Raw genomic sequence first — 18,491 nt, 5'->3', positions numbered from 1 at the left:
GGAAGACAAGTGCATTGTAGAGAGCATGAGAGAGAGAAGATGGTTCAATGTATGATACTTGAAAAAAGAGAATTTGAATACCTCCCTCATTTATTTGCAAGTGTCCAATGTATTTAGTCTTAACATCTAAAGCAGCTGAAAATATCTTCCTGCCAATTATTGGGACCATATTTTAACTATATGCACTGTAACTCAAAGAATAGATCAACTTGTGCCTCAGTTTATGGTTTCTTTTAACATGATCTGTTTTCTTAGCTGGTATTTATTCTACTCAAAGAAAAAAGAATTAAAGTATTTGTGTTGGCAATACTGGCCTTCTCTAAGAGAGTAAGCATCACTCTTCTGCACTTAATTGTCATGTGTTACACAACAGTCTTCACTGAGAATTTACTGAATACTAATAGCTAAAGTCACAATAAATAAAGAAACCTTTATTTAGACATTTCAGTTCAAACCATCATGTAGAGAATGACCTCAGCCCTTAGAGTGCGAAAAAAGTTGAGTAAAAATAACTTAAGCTGAATAAACTTCAGGTCAAATGAAAACAATACATTAGAGAATAGCAGAAGATTTTAAGCAGAAAAAACACTCACAAACATTTACAGTAGCTAGGAGATGTAAATTTTTCCTCACCTTGGCGACCCTGTTGGCAACCTCACGACCCACCGTTAGCCCTTGGACAAATGTCCGTGCAGCAATGAATGCTCTGGTGACCTGAGCCTTCAGCTTCCTGGGCACATCTCCAAAGGGCTTTAGCTGATCTGTGTATTTGGTGACACACTCCAGGTAGTCGTCTGTGAAGTGATACTGGGAGTTAAGCAACTGGAACATGCGTTCCAGCAGCCTGGACCAGAAGTCATTCAACATCTCCTCCAAGTTGACGTTGCCCCCCGTGTAATAGCGCTTTAGTTCAGTGAATAGGTCCTGGAACACCTCAGAGTTCTGCATATACAGCTTCCCGTATGTCTTTGTAAACATACTGTTGAGAGATTTTTCAGAGTTGTCCAACAGCTCCAAGAAAAACTCTAGATGGATAAAGGGTTTGGGAAAAGGGGGTAGAGACGAAAAAGGCATTTAGCTCATTAATCAGATATTTACATCACCTGTTTAACTTAAAAATAGGTGCATGAGTAGAATCCACTAAAGCTACTTTCCTGGCCTATTATTTGACTTAATGGCACCTTTTAGGACCCTGTCTGCATCTACAGTAGCAATATAAAGCAACCAAATATAGGTACTTGATTATGTGAAAGTCAGTGCAGAGCATTAATAATTTAATAGCAGAAATAATGGGCCACAAGAACCATGAATGATTAATGTAAAGGTTCTGATTGCACACTGTAACAAAATATTCATAAGTTTTGGATGCGGACACCAGTATACATTATCATCCCGAATGCCCACCATTGTTCCCAGATGCAATAATTTTGCTTTAAAACAGAGACTTTTAGCCAATAATTTAGAACTGAATAATGCTGAACTGGGGCTTTATTTTCTTAGAATCACTTGAGGACTCCAGTATGACATTTTTTTAAAGAAAGAAGTCCATCTGCTTTCTTTTAATCATTATGTTTGACAGAGATTTGAGCTTGTTGAAAACACACATAAATTTGATTTTTCAACATATAATAATAAAAGAATAAATATTGAGTTGGTTCAGTGTTTGAAATTTGGAGGCCCAGCAATCATCTTGAACTCACTGCAAGTGTTGCTAAAACCGTCCATTAATAATTTTTGCAGTGTGGCAGGGAACATTTTTGCTTCTAGAAGAGGCCACTACAATCATGGACAACTATTCTGATGAGGACACCAAGCAAGTATGCAACACTGTTTATTGTACAGTCAAGAAAGTCTGAATAGATATACTGTAAATATGAAAAAAAAATGCATAGAGATACATTTTTCTATTTGTTGATAAAGCAATAAGGGTCAAGACAGTCTTTAAGGAATGACTTTTTTTCTTGTTGTTTTACTGGAGGTTGGTCAGATTCATTTTAACCTCTTTCGTCAAACTAATTGTCTTTATTTGACTGGCATTTTTAAACTAGTTTAAATTCACTTCAATTTGTTTCAAATTAATCTTGTACGAGAATGTCCTCCGTCTTTGTCATTCTTTGTGTCACTCTTGCTAAAATACTGGAAATATATTTAACCTAAACTATGAGACTGACATAATCAAATCGGGCAAGAGATAAATTAGTTTTTTCAACAAAAGACAAAAATTCAGCACAACCAACAAAGGTAAACTGAGAACCAAGACTTGAGACAATATATTGTACATTTTGAGTATGATTATATTATTTAACATGCACATTCAGTAGTTTCATCAGTTGTCTTAATGTACAATCAACAAGACATTTTTTTTAACAAACTTCAAATAAATTTATGCACGGACACTTCTATCTGTTCAATCAATGTGCCTCGGTTGTTTATTGTGTGGAGGGAGTTCTTGTAAATGTGACTTGCATAAAGAAATCAAGACCTAAGTTTTCCCTGCAGTACATAATGGAAAGCATCACATTTGCCCTGGCAATGTGATTTCTCTCCATATTACATCTCGGCCATATTTCTTTTATATAAATCTGGCCATCACCATGGAGCTACAGAAAATGTGATTCATCAGGCCACATCAACTTGTTGTTTTTCTGTTTATATCTAATACTAATCTAGTTGTGGGTGCTTTAAACAAAGGAACAAGAAAATAGATCAGTGTGGGCATCGTGTGTGGCCTAAAGTTACACCATTTCAACACGATGTATTTTAAAAGCTTTCTACCACAATCAGTATCAGCAGAGACCTGCATTAGTTCTTCTGTTGAACTGCACAGCCGAGCATCAATACCTGCATCCTAAAAAATTAAGCAGTTCCCTGTTCAAACTATAAACTTAGTTTTTAAAAAGCAAATTGGAATTGTTTATCTTCAATAACTTTAGGCATACATGCTGAAATGCTCAAGAGTGATAATACTATTTAAACACTTTAAACAAAATTATACCGTTTTCTTTGTCACATCTGCTTACATTGCTTTCTTCCATGTAAGCTCTTGCTCTCCTGAGTATTAAATCAGCCAACAAAGAAAAAAAAGAAAGGAAAAAAGAGAGAATTAACAAGGGAGTCTCACTGAAGCCTGGCTAATAGGATCCCATGTTCCTAAGCAAAAAGGCGTAAATGTTGGGAAGATCATAACACATTTCTCCAAGCACAAATGTCAAACATTCCCCCACCCATCCTTGTAAACAAACATGCTGCAAATGTTTCACGTGTCAGGCTTGCTAATAAACCATCAGAGGAGCTCTTCTCCTGGCTGCCTGGCTGACATTTCTGTGCTCTGTAAATAATAGCAGTCCTGACTTGAAATGTTGGTCATGTCTGATTGAGTAAACACGTTTCCCAGCATGATTAAATCGTACAAAGAATCCTCTTCAAGTATAACTTGTTTTTTTGTGAAATAATGTTGTATGTCATTAACTGCTATATTTAATTAGGACACTTATAATACACTTTAAATTAAGGTAAAATCAATTAAATTAAAAGGCAAACAACAATTTCTTTAGTTATTTTCATTTTTAACAACAACAAACGTCACTAGCATATGTAATTAGCAATCACATCCAAATTCTTCTCAAACAAAATCCAACTCCTTATAAAAGCTTCATGATACAGAACAAAAAAAAAAAAATATCTTCATATAATTGTTTCTTGCATTTAAATTGCTCTGGATCTAACTGTGTGTCTATGAAAGCGAACTAAATGTTGAAGCGCAAGTGAGAGTGTCTGAGGAGGAGCATGTTTAAATAACCCACCGGCCACACCAAAAGGGCTAATCCAAACACTTTATGAAAGCTGTGTTCACTTGAAATACTTGAAATATCTTAGATATTTAACTGCTCTTGTCATGTTTTACAAAGTCCTAAACCTCAAGCGTGAATGTCGAAAAAAAAGTTCTAAGCTAATTTGACCAAAGGATTAAATTCACAACACTTTTAAGAAGATTGTACTAAAATTATCATCTGAACATTCCTTTTGATAAAATTTTTGTCACCTTTTCTCTTTTCTTTCGACTGAATTGGCACAGCAGGTCCCACACCTACAACAGCAAAGGGACTATTCCCCAGTCATTCATTCTACTTTCTTTGCAGCTGAATGACCTGCCATTACACCAACATTAGTTTAAATATTAAGAGCCCACAGGGCCTTTTTTCATTCCATTCTTTCAATTAGATCTGAATCAAGGACATGTAAGCCCCTGTGTATTGGGAACGTAAAATTCTATCCTTGTTACCATTTAAACGGCTCTAAAGATAGGAAGGGAACGTGGCATCACAAAACTCATTGGCTCTGTAGGCTGCACGTGTAATGTGTCACACTGTAAAGTGTAATAGAGTTATTTGTCACTTTACAGACAATGCAGAATTGTAGAAAGCAATAATAGTTGCCCTTCGGTTATTCAATTTGTATGCATTCTGTACTTCTGCCAAGTCTTTTTCAGTTTATTGACTGCTTTAACAGCCCAAGACAATATAGTGTTGAAAAGGTGTCTTCTAAAATTATAAATCAGAACCAGCAATTGTCAAACTACATTTTAAATTATTACCTCATCCCTCACCCGCATAAATGTTTGCTGATGTTTTTGTTTAATTTTTTTTTTTTTAATTATTATTTCTGGTCATGTTTGCCGTCAAGGTTTGTTACCTGGAAAACACACAATCCTGATAGTTTCAAATAGTGGCAGAAGCTTTCCAACTCATGCAGAGTGATTTGCTTTCCACAGGCCACAGTACATATTTTGCGAGGGAATTATCATTCAGAAGTATTGACCTTGGATAACATTCAGCTGCTCAGCCTTCTGGGTGTTAATAATTGGAAACATGTCAATAGAGGGCTTTATTCTCACTGACAATACATTAGAAAATAATTCCCCCCTAAATCTCCTGAGTAAAGAAGGTTGTATAAATCAAAGGCTGAAATATATGGTGATTTAACAATATAATATTATCAAAAAACTGAGGGTATGCAGATAAGAGGCTTTTCTTTTTGGAACTTCGTTTCTGTGACACAAATATAGGGGAAAGTGGGAAAAGATGAACCATTTTTCATATTTATATCTCTACATCAAGGCAACCTTTGCTTGGTCACTACTTGTATATCCGCATATACGTATTTCAGGATGTTGTGCAATAAAATATACTAATATTGCAATGAAATTTTTACATTATGCCTCTAATAAAAGGTTGTTTCTCATAAAAATACTACTGTAAGTCCCATTAAAGATGCTAAATGTTCTGAAATTATTTCAATAACGAAATCCAGAATATTTTATTGAGTGTAGACTTTGAACTGCACTTATGTAAATTGATTTAACATAAAAAAAATACAATAAAATGTGAATTTCTAAATAAAATTGAAGGTCAGTAAACGTGCAAATAATATCATTTTATTTCCACATTTTTGCTATGTATGGATGCTTGATATGTTCTTCAAAGAAAGTTTTATTTTTCTTTTTAGTTGCCACATCAATGTTGCTGTTAATATTCTTCTCATCAGCTTGAATCATTTTGATACATCAGCTCCTTACTTTTCTAATAAAAGAAACCATAAAAGGTGTGGTAAAATGAGTCTTTGTGTAAGTGGCAATCATAATTGAGACTGGACCTCATAATTTTCCTGTTGCATGTAAAATATGCGCAGTGTATTCATACCCTTGAAGTAATTCTGAGCGTGAAGAATCCATTTTCTCTGGGAACCGTGCAAAGTGCTCCTTTGATATCTGTCCTAATTACTGTAAATAATTATTATGATTAATAAAGGTGACCCTTTTGTTGCACTGATAATAACACTTTATCCACAAAAGAAAACATACCCTCACCCATTAATTTTACTTTGCCCTCTTTACAAAGGCAGTCACTCATTTCTTCTGGCCTAAAGCAATGGAAACTCTCATTGCAAGTATGGTAATTAAGAGCAATTTTCAATTAATGGTCCAAGAATCTCGAATGGCCAGCGGGTAGTTATTGTACAAAGCAAATATTATTAAATTTTGTAAGTTATGCACTGGTAATTTTATCTCTTTTTAAAAGTAAAATAGATTTTTAGCGGTCAATACAAAAACTAAAAGACGTTGCTTCTCTGAAAGAAAGAAAAAAATTATAATAAATTGGAAAATGGTTCATTTAATCATTTTCTAAAAAAAAAAATAAGAGTTTAGTTTTGTATTCAGCTGAAATATTTTAATGAGAAATTTTACAGAGTTGAACAAGAGACAAATATGATGTCAAACTCGTCTTTTTCTAATGGGGATATTCACAAGCAAAAAATTAAAAGTTTGTATTAGTGTTAGTATCAATGTTCTTCTAAATTTTGTGCAGACAAAATTTTACTGATCAGTTCAATTAGGCCAATTATTTGCAAAATTTATAAGACGTATTATTTAACTACTTGCAGTATTTTTCTTCAGTAACTATTGTCATAGACACCAGTTTTATGAAAACTGTACATTGATTTTATAAACACACTGATACTGCAAAACACACTTTGACTTTAAAAGTGGACTAACATATTGCGATGTATTAATATTAAATCACACCAGCGCTTTCAGGTTGTTGTTTACATTTCACATGGAGACAGAATGCTTTGCAACCTAGCTCTTAGGTTATTTGTAAAAAAATATTTTGACATGTGCTTTTCTGTTTCTTTTTAATTTTTAATATCTGGCACTAACGCCTTTCTTTCAAATCAAATATAAACATTCAACAACAGGAGCAATATGTGTACAATAAAATATTTCCGTTTTAGTTCTCCCATGGTCAGGTTGAAATGTTACAGTATCTTTGAATTTGTATGTATCTGCTCCACCTCAGTACTGTCTGTCTCATTGCTGCTCCTCTGCTTTCTCCATTTTTTAATGAAATGTCCCTTCCAATATTTATTACGTTTCAAGATAAAGCTACAACAAATAATTCTTATAGATGTAATGGTCATAATTAGGCATCGGACAGTTCAAACATACCATGGTTTTTTAAAAAGTTAGTTTCAAAACCTCTTCAGTCTTTTATCAGACTGTCTTATGAAAGATCATTTTCATAAGATGCAGGAAAAGTGTCGGAGTGGCTGGTACTTTCACTGATTGGATGGTAAGAGTAATGCAGAGTGGTCTCTCCCCCACCTGTTGCTGTGCATCAGCAGTCATATGGTTGAAAGAAATTATTTGGACTAACCTGTAGTGGTAATGCTTTATTTGACCGAGATCTTTAAATTCTGTTTATATTCTGTACAAAATCTTAACTTCAAAAATGCTATTTTATGATTGAACATTTTTACTTTATTCTGTGTTTAGATCAAAATAAATAAATGTCATAGATCACATATTATACTTTCAGTATAATACTGTTGTGTATTATGTATGCATTCATGTATGTACTCATTTTCTTCAGTAGACCATGGTTCTGTATTGCATAACAGTTTTCTATGTGATGAAATCTTGTTAACAGGATTTTGAAGCAAATAGAGGAATTAAAACAGAATGACACTCTTCTTATTACTAGTTAAAAAGTTAGCTCTGGCACTAAACACACATTTCTGAAATAAAAGACATACAAACTTTTTATCAATTCAACATGGAGAACAATTAAATATTTTGTTTCTGACATTGTAGAACAAGCAAGTAAGATATAACAGGTGATAAAACAAACAGTTTTTATTTAGTTAGTTGTTTTTCTGCATTAAGCAATTTCAGCATCAGTAGCATAAGAAAAGTCTTGGTCATAATAGGTTCAATGTACTATTTGAACTCCTCCAAAACATTAACATGTAGATAAATAACAAGAGTAATTTGTGTTATGCTTGTTATTTGAACATTCGGAACAGTTCACTTGTCTGATTTGTTTAAAATTCAGAAACATCTGTTTTCATTTGTATCCCTGTTGGTGTTGATGATTCACAATCATCAATTAAGAAAAGACGTGACAGCAGGGACCTAATTATGACATGAATTAACATATCCTAATGAGGCAGGATGTGGAAGAAGGTATTAGTCAGTGGATCCCACCCGTATCTATAATTAAAAGGACCACCCGGTTGTGATGAAAGAAACAAACAAAAAAAAGTAAAAGCAGGTGCCAGAATTCAAACAGTCTGGGAAAAATATCTTACAAGAGATCACAAAGGTGGCAAATAACTATTAAAATAGTCAAGGACATAAGCAAAAGGTTTTTAATAAAAACAGCAAAGGTGAGGCACAGGGTTTAAATGTAAATAATTTTGGTCATAGAGGATGCTTATAAACTATGAAAACAAAAATGTCACTTTGAACGTGATACAACTATTTAATTTCAATATTATTGCTTTCTCAGGTGACTGTGAAGGACAATCATTTTATCTGTCGTAGCTCTTCTTTAGTATTCAGACAGTATTTTGAAAACTTTAGCATTTGTTTTATCTTTCAGTATCACTCAATCCCACAAAGATCCAAAAAGGACAAACAAGCAAGTTCATGAAAATGTCTTTTGAGAGTTTAGACTGATGGAACATGAAGTACTAGATTTGTTGAAACAGAGAAAAACACACTCTGACATAGCCAGCTCTGTTTTCACTGTGGTATTGTTCACCTTTTTACTGACCTATGCAGACACTTAGGTTTTTATCACAACGTAGGGCAGCACAGACACCCGCTCATTCCCTGAACCAGTTTTCTTTTTAAAACACTTGTACTGGCAGGAGCCTTGAGTTGTTTATACTGAATATTTTGTGTTGATAGTGAAGTTCTGTATCACAGTACACAGTGTGCAACTTTGTGAGCTCGTGATCCTTTCTTCTTCTGACCATGTTTTCACTTTTTCTGTTGCTGAAAGTGTTGAAAAGCATCTCAGTGGCGTGTAACTTTGACATGTACCACCTCCCCCAACATTACAGTAGAGCCTGCACATGTCCTGGAGTGAATCTTTTTCTGTAGTCCTTTTGCAAAAATGCTTTAGAATTAGTGCAGATGTGGTATTAAATGTGTTAAAATCTGCATCTAATGCAGAATTTTTGTTTGTTTTGCACCAGAAAAGAAAAGGGATAGATATTGATTAAAGTGAATGGCAGGTTTTGCATTATTTTCCATTTATCATAATTAAATTCACTTTATTCCATAAATGAGAGCACCAAAAGCCTTGATCCCAGTGTAATATTGCTCCACATTGATGGCAATGCATTTTCACAGACATTGTGTGCTGGGAGACAGAGCACAGAGCCAGCGACCAGGTGGCAAACTCCGTTCCTACCACATGCAAGATGCATATCACACTAAGGCTGACAGCATCAATAAACGGGGCTCATAATTAAAGCCCGCTGCTGTTGAATATAGAAGAACGAGAGGCCAGCCTCTCGAAGAACATCAATCACACTGTGACAGCTCATTTAAAACATCTTTAAAATTAAAGTTGCAGCAGCCCCTGCCTCTGGAAAGAAAAAAGAAAAAAACTATTGTTTTCTGACGGCTAAGTGAATCTACCCTGAAATCTATGCGCAAAAGGTTGAGGGTAGGATTTCTTTTATGCTGAGAGCTGACTGACAAAAAAAAGAGAGGCAGCGTGTCTCCTGCCTCAAAGAAATGAGTCTACTGTAGCTGTACACGGCAATCTCTGATAGCAGCCGAGACCACGGGTCACATATTTGCTTAGGATAAAAGACTTTTAGACAAAAAGAAGAACAACCAGCTTGTCAAAGCAAAACCTGTTCTCTGTTCAGCATTTTCAGTGTTCAAAGGACCAGATTAACATCCTAATTCACCATCAGGTTCTGTACTTATTAGAGAATATATTTAAGCCAGTTGCTTTTATACATATTTTCATGCTGATTTGAAGTGTACAGCAGATTAGGATACAAGAAAGTTTTCACACACAAATAGCCTTAAATTTAAGAAACAGCATTTCAATTTACTGAGGTACTATCGCAGAGAAGCCACATAGATGCGATAATTTTTATGTAACTGTCCTCATTAAAATCTGAATGTATAATTCCTCTGAAAGTAAAAACTATATACGTTAGAAGAAAAACATTTGCACTGCAGATGAAAAATCATTGGAATATAGCAGGGGGGACCTGTTTGGCTTTGCTTTGTTATGTCCCTTTTTAATAAATGCAGAGGAACCACGTGGACAAAATAACAGCTACTGAATGTTAAAGAGGTTCCCTGAAGGCAGGTGATGATTGCCAATTTCAACAATTTGACCAGGTCTGGTGCTGTGTTTTGCATCCATATAGTTCTGTTTCTACCTGGACTATGTACCAAATTATTTGCACAGCAAAATGTTAAGCAGAAAACCTACTCCTATAGCAAAATTATTATTTTGTCGTATCCCAATGAAATGTTGCAATAGAGTTTACTCGTCAGTAAACAAACGTAATAATGTGATACAGCAGTGGTTTAGATTATCATTCATTTGGCTTTTTAAACTAATTTAATTCATTAGACATTTTAAACTGACAGAATATAACACTGTATGCATGAGATTTTTTAAAAGCAAATTGTATCATAATCATGACACAAATTCACAGCATGTGTTTTTCAGATATTGTGCAGCCCTATTTTGTATTAGGTACTGTTGTTAAACTCAACCTTGTGTGCTTAATTTTAATAATTTTGTAATTATAAGCTTCAACATATTCATCAAACTAAAAAATGCAACAAATTGACCAAATATTTCAATTCTGATTCTAAAGAAAAGTTAATTAGCTGTAACTGCAGCGTAATGGTTTTCTGTTTAAGGTTACTGTACCATGCTGCTCCATGCTGCTAGACAGGCATTTGAGATTAAATATTTTCTACAGCATTTATGACTTTTACTTTGGACACTTTGGCTTTCTTCCAGAGCTCAACAACACGTGTTGTGGGTTAATTAGGGAAGTTATTCTGACCTTAGCAGTGAATGTGCATGGTTATTTGTCTCTGTTAGGGCTTTGTTGTCCTGGTGATAGACTGGGAACATGTCCAAGGTTTACCCTGGCTTCACCATAGGACAACCTGGACAGGTTCCCAGTGCCATCACACCCGACCAGGATGAAGTGTGTATAGAAATTAAATGAGTGAATCGTTTCATTTTACAGTCTAAGATTGACATAATACTTAACCCTACTACAGCAATTGACAGGAACACAGGAAAACAGATAGAGGAAATAATGTTAGAGAAACTGTTTTGTTTTCATATTTCATAAAAAAATAAAATAAATTAAAAAATAACAAATCAGCCAGGTATCTATTTTAAAATTTTAAAGAAGAATGAGCAAAAAAAAAAAAATCACACTGATCATACTCCCAGCCCTGAAATGGAAAGAAGGTGAGGAAGAAAACACAAAAGGAACAACTGAATCATTTAAACATAAGAGACGTGTGGGATCGCCTCCAGTTGAGATAAAACAGGGAAATGACAGGTGGAAATTTGTGGAATGCTGGTGTGACAAGAATGTAGTTGCGCTTTAAATAAATAATGAGAATAAATTATAAGAGAGAACCAATGCCAAAAGGCATGGCTTCGGCGTAGGAATAAAAGACAAAAGAAAAAAGGACAAAGTCTTTCAGACTGATCTTCCTATGACTTGTTCACATATAATGAGGAAAAACTCTACATCAACACAAAACTACTGAATTATTTCACCCAGCACACGTGTAAAAGCACCTTTTACACTCCAATCTGTAAATGTGCCTTTTCTGGAATTGTGCTAATGAACTGTTAAATCCTAGCTCAAGTCCCAGTAGAGTCGCTCTCTGACACAGTCAGTCGAAAAGAGAATCACTAAAACCCAGCAAGAATGGTTAACCAGGATGCACAGGAAATCCAAAACAGGATGTTAAAAAAGAAAAGCACTGAAGGCCTGCCTGTGGTCTGTTTGTCTGAATAGACCCTTTGTCTGTGCCTATGTGGACAGTTCTTTTAAAGAGCAAGGCAATCTCCTGCAAACATTACTCCTGCCACAAATCTGTGACCAATGTGAACAAAAGCAGAGGATGCTACTTGGACCTTTCATAGTGATGTACAAAAATGCAGATCGATGGATGGGAAGGCCAGCTGAAATGAGCTTCTATATAGACTAGGATTAAGAATACTAACAAATATTACAGGTTTTTTTATTTTTTTATTCCTACACAAAAGAAAAATCTTGTTAAATTGCTTTCACCCTTGGCAGTAAATTCAGGTCGCCAAGTACTTAGACATTGTAATTCAGACAAGGACATTTGTACATAATAATATGTACAATAATATGAGAAACACAAAACACTAAAATATTTCAGACTGAAAAGAAAACCAAGATAATACAAGACAGGCTTTTTAAAAATGTTATCATTTGAGGGGGGGGAAAAAAACTATCCAAACCAACCTGACCAGATTGTTTTGTTCAGTTCTGATTACTGCCAGAACCACATCATTAACAAACCACTAACATAGAACCCGTCTGACAACTTGAAGCAGGCAAAATAATCTCAAAAGTAACACCATGTCCTCATCTAAAGCCATTTAGAAGCACATGAAAAATATATTATTTGGGAAGAGTTTCAAAAACACATTTCTTAGGAACCTCAGTGAGACCGTTTGCTCACAAATGGAATAAGCACGCAACAGCGGAAAACCTTCCCAGGAACAGGAATTATTCCAAGAAAGTGGAGGTCACAAAAGAAACCAGAACATAATCTGAAGCCCTTCACTTGCAAATTAAGATCAGTGCTCATGATTCAAGGATAAGAAAAAGAGACTAAACTGAGAACTGTGTCGTTCTGTTGGCAGTTTGAAGGACTGGAAATATAATCTGAACATACTCCAACTATTAATCATATTGATGCTGCACTTATTAGAAAGAAATAGGAAGTTTTACAACTCAAATCCACAACCAAGTTAGCCAGCAGATTTCTAATATGGGAACAATAAACCCGTTTGGATTCTACTTTCCTCCTCAATCTAAATACCTTAGCTATGACTCAGTCAACTGAATTAATACAAACACATTATGACTATCATTCATTTCTTATTTATGATTTTACAGCTAAACACAAAATATTTCTAGCAAGCAAAAGTTTTTTTTTCAACTAAAAACTTTTGTGATGAGAGACTAATGAGTTTAAGTGGATCATAGGGTATTTAGAATAGACACAGGTTTTAATAAAGTGGAAATTTAAAAATAAAACTACTTATTTTGGAGATAAAAATCTTAACTGAAAATGAACAGTTAGCTAAATGTAATTAGCTTGATATACATAATTTAAAAAAAAATGTTTCTCTGGGGGGGGGAAACATTAACAATTATGTCTTATTTATAAGGGGTCACAGCAGGTTACAAGCACAGTTACAGGAGAACAAAAATAAGTGTTCAAAGGGAATCTTCAGGACTAAATCTGCCTCAAAATCACATAAAGTAACTGTGAGAACTTTGAGGAGTTCTCGTCATTATCTGAAAGCAGTAAAATAATTGCTCTTGAGGAAATTAATTACCTTTGTGCACTGTTGCACTCTGTATGGAAAGTGATTTAGTTAATGAAAGCTCAAGTGCCATCGTCTTCCATCGTTCATCATTTTCCAGTCTAATAAAGTCAGAAAAATTTATGAGTAACATCAACTGCTCAGAGCACACACCTTGATTGAGCGCAGAAATGAGCAAAAGCTTTGTTGGGATGACAATGGACCATGTGGAAGAAAAAAAAAGGAAAATACCCCTGCAGTTATACCTGCTTAAGAAGTACTATGTAACTGAATTATATAATTATGTCAGTACTGCATATGCTTTGGGGTAAGTGTGGAAAATGTCACAGTAAAAATTAATAATATTACAAGAACTTCCAGTGACAGCTAATTGTTTCACAAGGCAAAGAATTAGATAAGATTACAAAGCCTGAGACAAATCACATCATCACGAGCAGCTGCCAAAGCAGTCTAGATAGCACTTTTCTTTATCTCGAAAGCTTAAGTTGAATCCCAGGAATGAATGTTAATAAGCATTTAAAGATCATGAGAAAAGTTAAGACCAATCCCCCCAAAAATAATAGCATGTTTACTTATAAGCTGTGGCTATTAAATTGCTCCACTTATAAGTTGCTCTAAATTAGAAGCATGCACATTGGGGTTGGGCAATATTAATTAAAAAAAATAATAATCTCGGAGCATACTGTACAATGCTTTGCCGGGTTATTAGTATTGTTGGTAGCACTGATCTGTCCTCCATCGCTGTGATTATTTCATTACATCTCCTTTTGGATCTCGAGACAAAAAGTCGGGATCTCGAGGAAAAAAAGTCAGGATTTCTTCTTTTTTTTTCTCCATGTTCTCTTAGGGACTCTTTAAAAAAGTTATCTAAACAATAAATAATAAGAATAAAAAAAACACAGGAAAAAAAAAGGTTTTGGATATAATGGCAATGGTACTGAAACAACGCTTCACCTCTAAAAGCTGGTTTTGTTGAAAATGAGCTTCCAGCATCATGGCCTTATTCAGTTTGAGCAGTAGATACAGCATGACAGCAAATTTCCTATAAGAGGATCTGACCCAAATGAGTACTTGCAGCACAGGGAAAGCACAGTTACATTTCTATAATCTCTGTGAATCACTGACTCCATAATCTCTGCCAATCGGGGCGTTAGTAAAATAAAAAAATAAAATAAATAGCAGAAAGAAGCCAGGCACCGGAGCGAAACATAGAACCATTTGGAAAGACTGATTGTTAACATGAGTCACTCAAAACTGCTCAAGATGTGGCTGTGTAAGAAGCAGTCACCAGAAGAAGAGTTTGCAGGGAATGCCTTCTTCAACCTGAAAACGAATGCAGCTGTAGCAAACAACCGACAATAAACATGCACTCATTTAATACCAGTTCATTCCATGACTCTAATTCTGAACTTTGTCACTAACCCAGCACATGCAATTCCAGAATATATAAAAAACCAAATTGAGGCTTTAATACATTTTTGTCAGACTTTATTTTACTTTAAGCAGAGACCTGTTTGCCTCCTAAATGAACTGAGTCGCAGCCGGTGAAGGAACTGAAGATTGATCCTATTATGTGTTGTGAACAAAGTCCATCAGCCTCAGGCTTAAGTGTGGAGGGGTGAAATCCCTCACTTTCAGTGACTATTGTGTCTAGAATCAGGGGGGAAATAAAAGGTGAGCTATAGCCAAGGTGCCTACAGGCTAGGGGCAACTGCCAGGCATAAACTAATTAGCAGGAGCTGCTGAAATGGAGAACATTAGAGGAGCTGAAGTTAGTAATAGAACAGTATAGCAGCAAGTATATGGCTCAATCAGCATGACTTATTCTGCTGGCAGAAATGGGTCTCTGACTTGGGTTAAGGTAAGGACATACCATCAACATTATAACCGTTTATTAATATGTCCATCAAAACGCCAACTTATATGTTCACACTTTCTTTTAGCGCCTAAAATGGGATATATGACCAGGGGGCTGATCTTTTGCTACCGAGGTTGACTTGTGTTTCAACAATAGTCCACATGCTATTTTATAAGACATTTCTTTCTGTGAAGAAACTTCAAACAATTACATATATGTTTAATGTACAGGATAGTAATTGCTGTTTCTGATCTTGACTTTTTTGTTAATGTAGGAATTGTTTAGTTAATTGTATAGTAAAAATTTCTGTAATATACCACTGCCAGTACTTTTGAAATAAGTTTAAAAAAACATATTATTGCTATGTTGATTGGGTTTAAGCTCCAATTTATTCAGATAAAGCAAAAAATATTAACAAGCCTCGACAGATGCACACACTGCAAAACTCGTACTATAATGTAAGTCCACGGCACCAAACTAATTTCTTTATGCACATGTTATAAGTTAACATTATTTTAATATGGTATTATGCAGCTGTGCACAGCAAGAGTTCTGCACATTAAATCTCCATCAAACCAAGAGTTTGCTACACTCCTGGTTGCTACTTATAGTCTTGTGGGTTTGATTAGGGGATTGATCCAAAAACATACACAGTGTTCCTGGCCATGTGGAGTATCACATGTCCAGCTGCTGGCAGACCCGATGGACCCTGGTGGAAAGAGAAAGATTGGAAAATTTACATCTCACAGGCCTCTCATATTAAGAAATGGGGTCACAATGAATTCGGCTTGAGTTGCAGCCACGATAAGAGTTGGTTGAATTTTCTGCTTATTAAAGAAAAGCACTTGAGTGCTTTCATTCTTATCTCCTCAACCACAGAATCCATTCGGCTGTCCTTTAAGAAAGGAAAGAAGAGCATGGCATCCCACAGCGCCTTGTGGCAACAGTCTGCGGAGCAGTGCTTTTTATGGTTACAGAATCAAACTTATTGAAATTCTGTGAAGAAAAATGAAGAAATATGAGGTACTTTTGTAGTTTTACATCATTTTTTTACATTTCAAAACATGGTAAAAGATTTATATTTCCACTAAGCTTTCTATGATTTTCTTTTACATAAATAAAAACACTATGGGGTTTTCAGAAAGAGTAGAGCTTGCACCTCAACAAAAGAAAAATAGAGATAAAATACTATAATGTGAAAACTTTATTGTACCAATACAAGGCAATACAATCCATTTTCATTCACTGTAAACGTATGTCAGGTTAAATATAATGCATTATACACATTATTATTTCATTTTTATCCCAACCTTTGGACAGTTTCAGCTTTCAATTTTTAATCTTTAATGTTTTTATCACCCACAAAAACTGGTGAAGGGATAGATTGCAGTTTGTATAAATTCATAAATTTTATGGTTTAAAAACATATTGTTAGTCTTTACAATAATCTTTTCTAACTTGCCCTGACAATATAAATATTTGAGGGTGACAAGAAGCATGTTGTTACACTGCAAATTCGGAGTATAATTTATGCACCTTTACACTAATCAAACACCAAATTCCACATGTTTCAAATGCAGCACTGAGCAAAGTGAGAAATTAAATGCAGAAATGAAGGAACCCAGTTGGTGACTAAGAGTGGGCAACGTAATGTTAACCATGAACATTTAATTAAGCAGTCATATGAGATGTTCTCAGTCAGTTGCCTAGCTGCAACATCCCAGCTTCCTCAAGTCACTTTAATGATCTATATAATTTTGTATGTTAATAAAACCTGAATAATTACATCACACAAACACAGAAATTTGTAAATCTGAAATAATTCATTCTGCAATTAGCACAATTGTATTCACATTACACAAAAGTGATTTAATGTTTAAAAGTCTCATTATAAAATGCATGTTTCAAATGAATTTTTTTATACTTGAACTTTCTTCAGATTTATATTTAAGTTCAGGTCTGTTTTAAAAGGAGATCTTGATCGACCTTTTCAGAGGACCAAGCTGAATTTTGAGTCATATTCAAAGCAGACCGCTGGCACAAAGTTTGATGTGATGAAAGACTCCAAAAGGCCAAATCATGTTTAAGTGGCATTTTGATGACATTTCTCTGGCCTGTTTAACCTTTGGTGAGTTTCATTTTTCTTGTGCATTACATCTCATCCATGCAGACGCATTTCTCATTCCCTTCAACGTAGAACACACTTTTTATATCTCCTAACCAATCTCTGCACAGGGCCTCTGAGATAATAAAGACTAATGTATCAAAAATGCATCAATACAACAATTGAGAAGAAGAAAAAAGTAGACTTTGGGTTTGTAATTGTTGATCTAAGAAGTTTAGAGAGGAACATGTGGAGCAACACAATGCTTGGTTTTGTTAAGAAATGCAAACACTTCTATATAAACTAGTATTGCATTGTCTTTCTTTTTACATTGGTCACAAATATGAGCATATAATTTACCTGAGAGAACTTGTAAGAAATACATCAACTTCAGCTATTTTCTGCACCCTGGATACAATGTGTAAAAAATGTGTAGCTTACAATTGCGATGATCATTCCATCTTGAAAAGGTGTTATCAATAATGTGTTGTTTAGTGATCACCTGCACTCTATTTTTTTTTTAGTGATAGCTAAATTGGCTACTAATACTAATTGGCATCAACCAAACAGAATAAACATGAATGGCTAAACAGACATGAACTGTTACTACTTTGAGGCAGCAAATAAAATATGAAACTTTTATTTGATTCTCTGCCTTTGTGATTGTCTGTTCGCTCCAGCAGTGACTTTGTATCACTTCAACATGTTACAGAGCTTAAACTTGGCTTAAGCAAATGCTACAAAACATTCCCAGCAGCTAGTTGGCTTGTTTTCATAGTTAATGAGGCTTGAAGAGTGTCAGGAATAAAAAAAAACAGTCAGAGTATTCTTTCACACATGGGTTTTGCTGCTTAAAATGGATGATGTTTTGTAGCACAAGGTCGTACTTCAAGTTTAATGAGACACAGTGTGCATATTTAGGTTTTGAAATAAATGCTGAGGGGCAGAAACATGATGCCAGGAGAAATTTAAGATCAATGTTTAATATTAATAAGGGGAGTTCCTCAGCTCTTGGTTGATGATGTGCAGAATCTCTTATCTGTCATATAAAATCCTTTAAATGGATATAGAAAAATGCAAT

General features: G+C 34.8%; 1 protein-coding gene across 4 annotated transcripts in view; it reads right to left on the bottom strand.

Moving 5' to 3' along the window:
* LOC102217784 (glypican-6-like) overlaps positions 1-18,491 on the bottom strand; it is a 146,397-nt gene that overhangs the window by 82,704 nt on the left and 45,202 nt on the right. For all 4 annotated transcript variants that reach the window (XM_023332920.1, XM_023332922.1, XM_005806770.3 and 1 more), the window contains one exon: positions 634-1,025. In XM_023332920.1, the coding sequence (XP_023188688.1) occupies positions 634-1,025 (392 nt within the window). The remainder of the gene's footprint in view (positions 1-633; positions 1,026-18,491) is intronic.

The sequence above is a fragment of the Xiphophorus maculatus genome, chromosome 4 (genome assembly GCF_002775205.1).
Source record: "Xiphophorus maculatus strain JP 163 A chromosome 4, X_maculatus-5.0-male, whole genome shotgun sequence".
Lineage (NCBI taxonomy): Eukaryota > Metazoa > Chordata > Actinopteri > Cyprinodontiformes > Poeciliidae > Xiphophorus > Xiphophorus maculatus.
The sequence above is the reverse complement of the archived record's forward strand: the minus strand, read 5'-3'. Positions and strand labels throughout refer to the sequence as shown.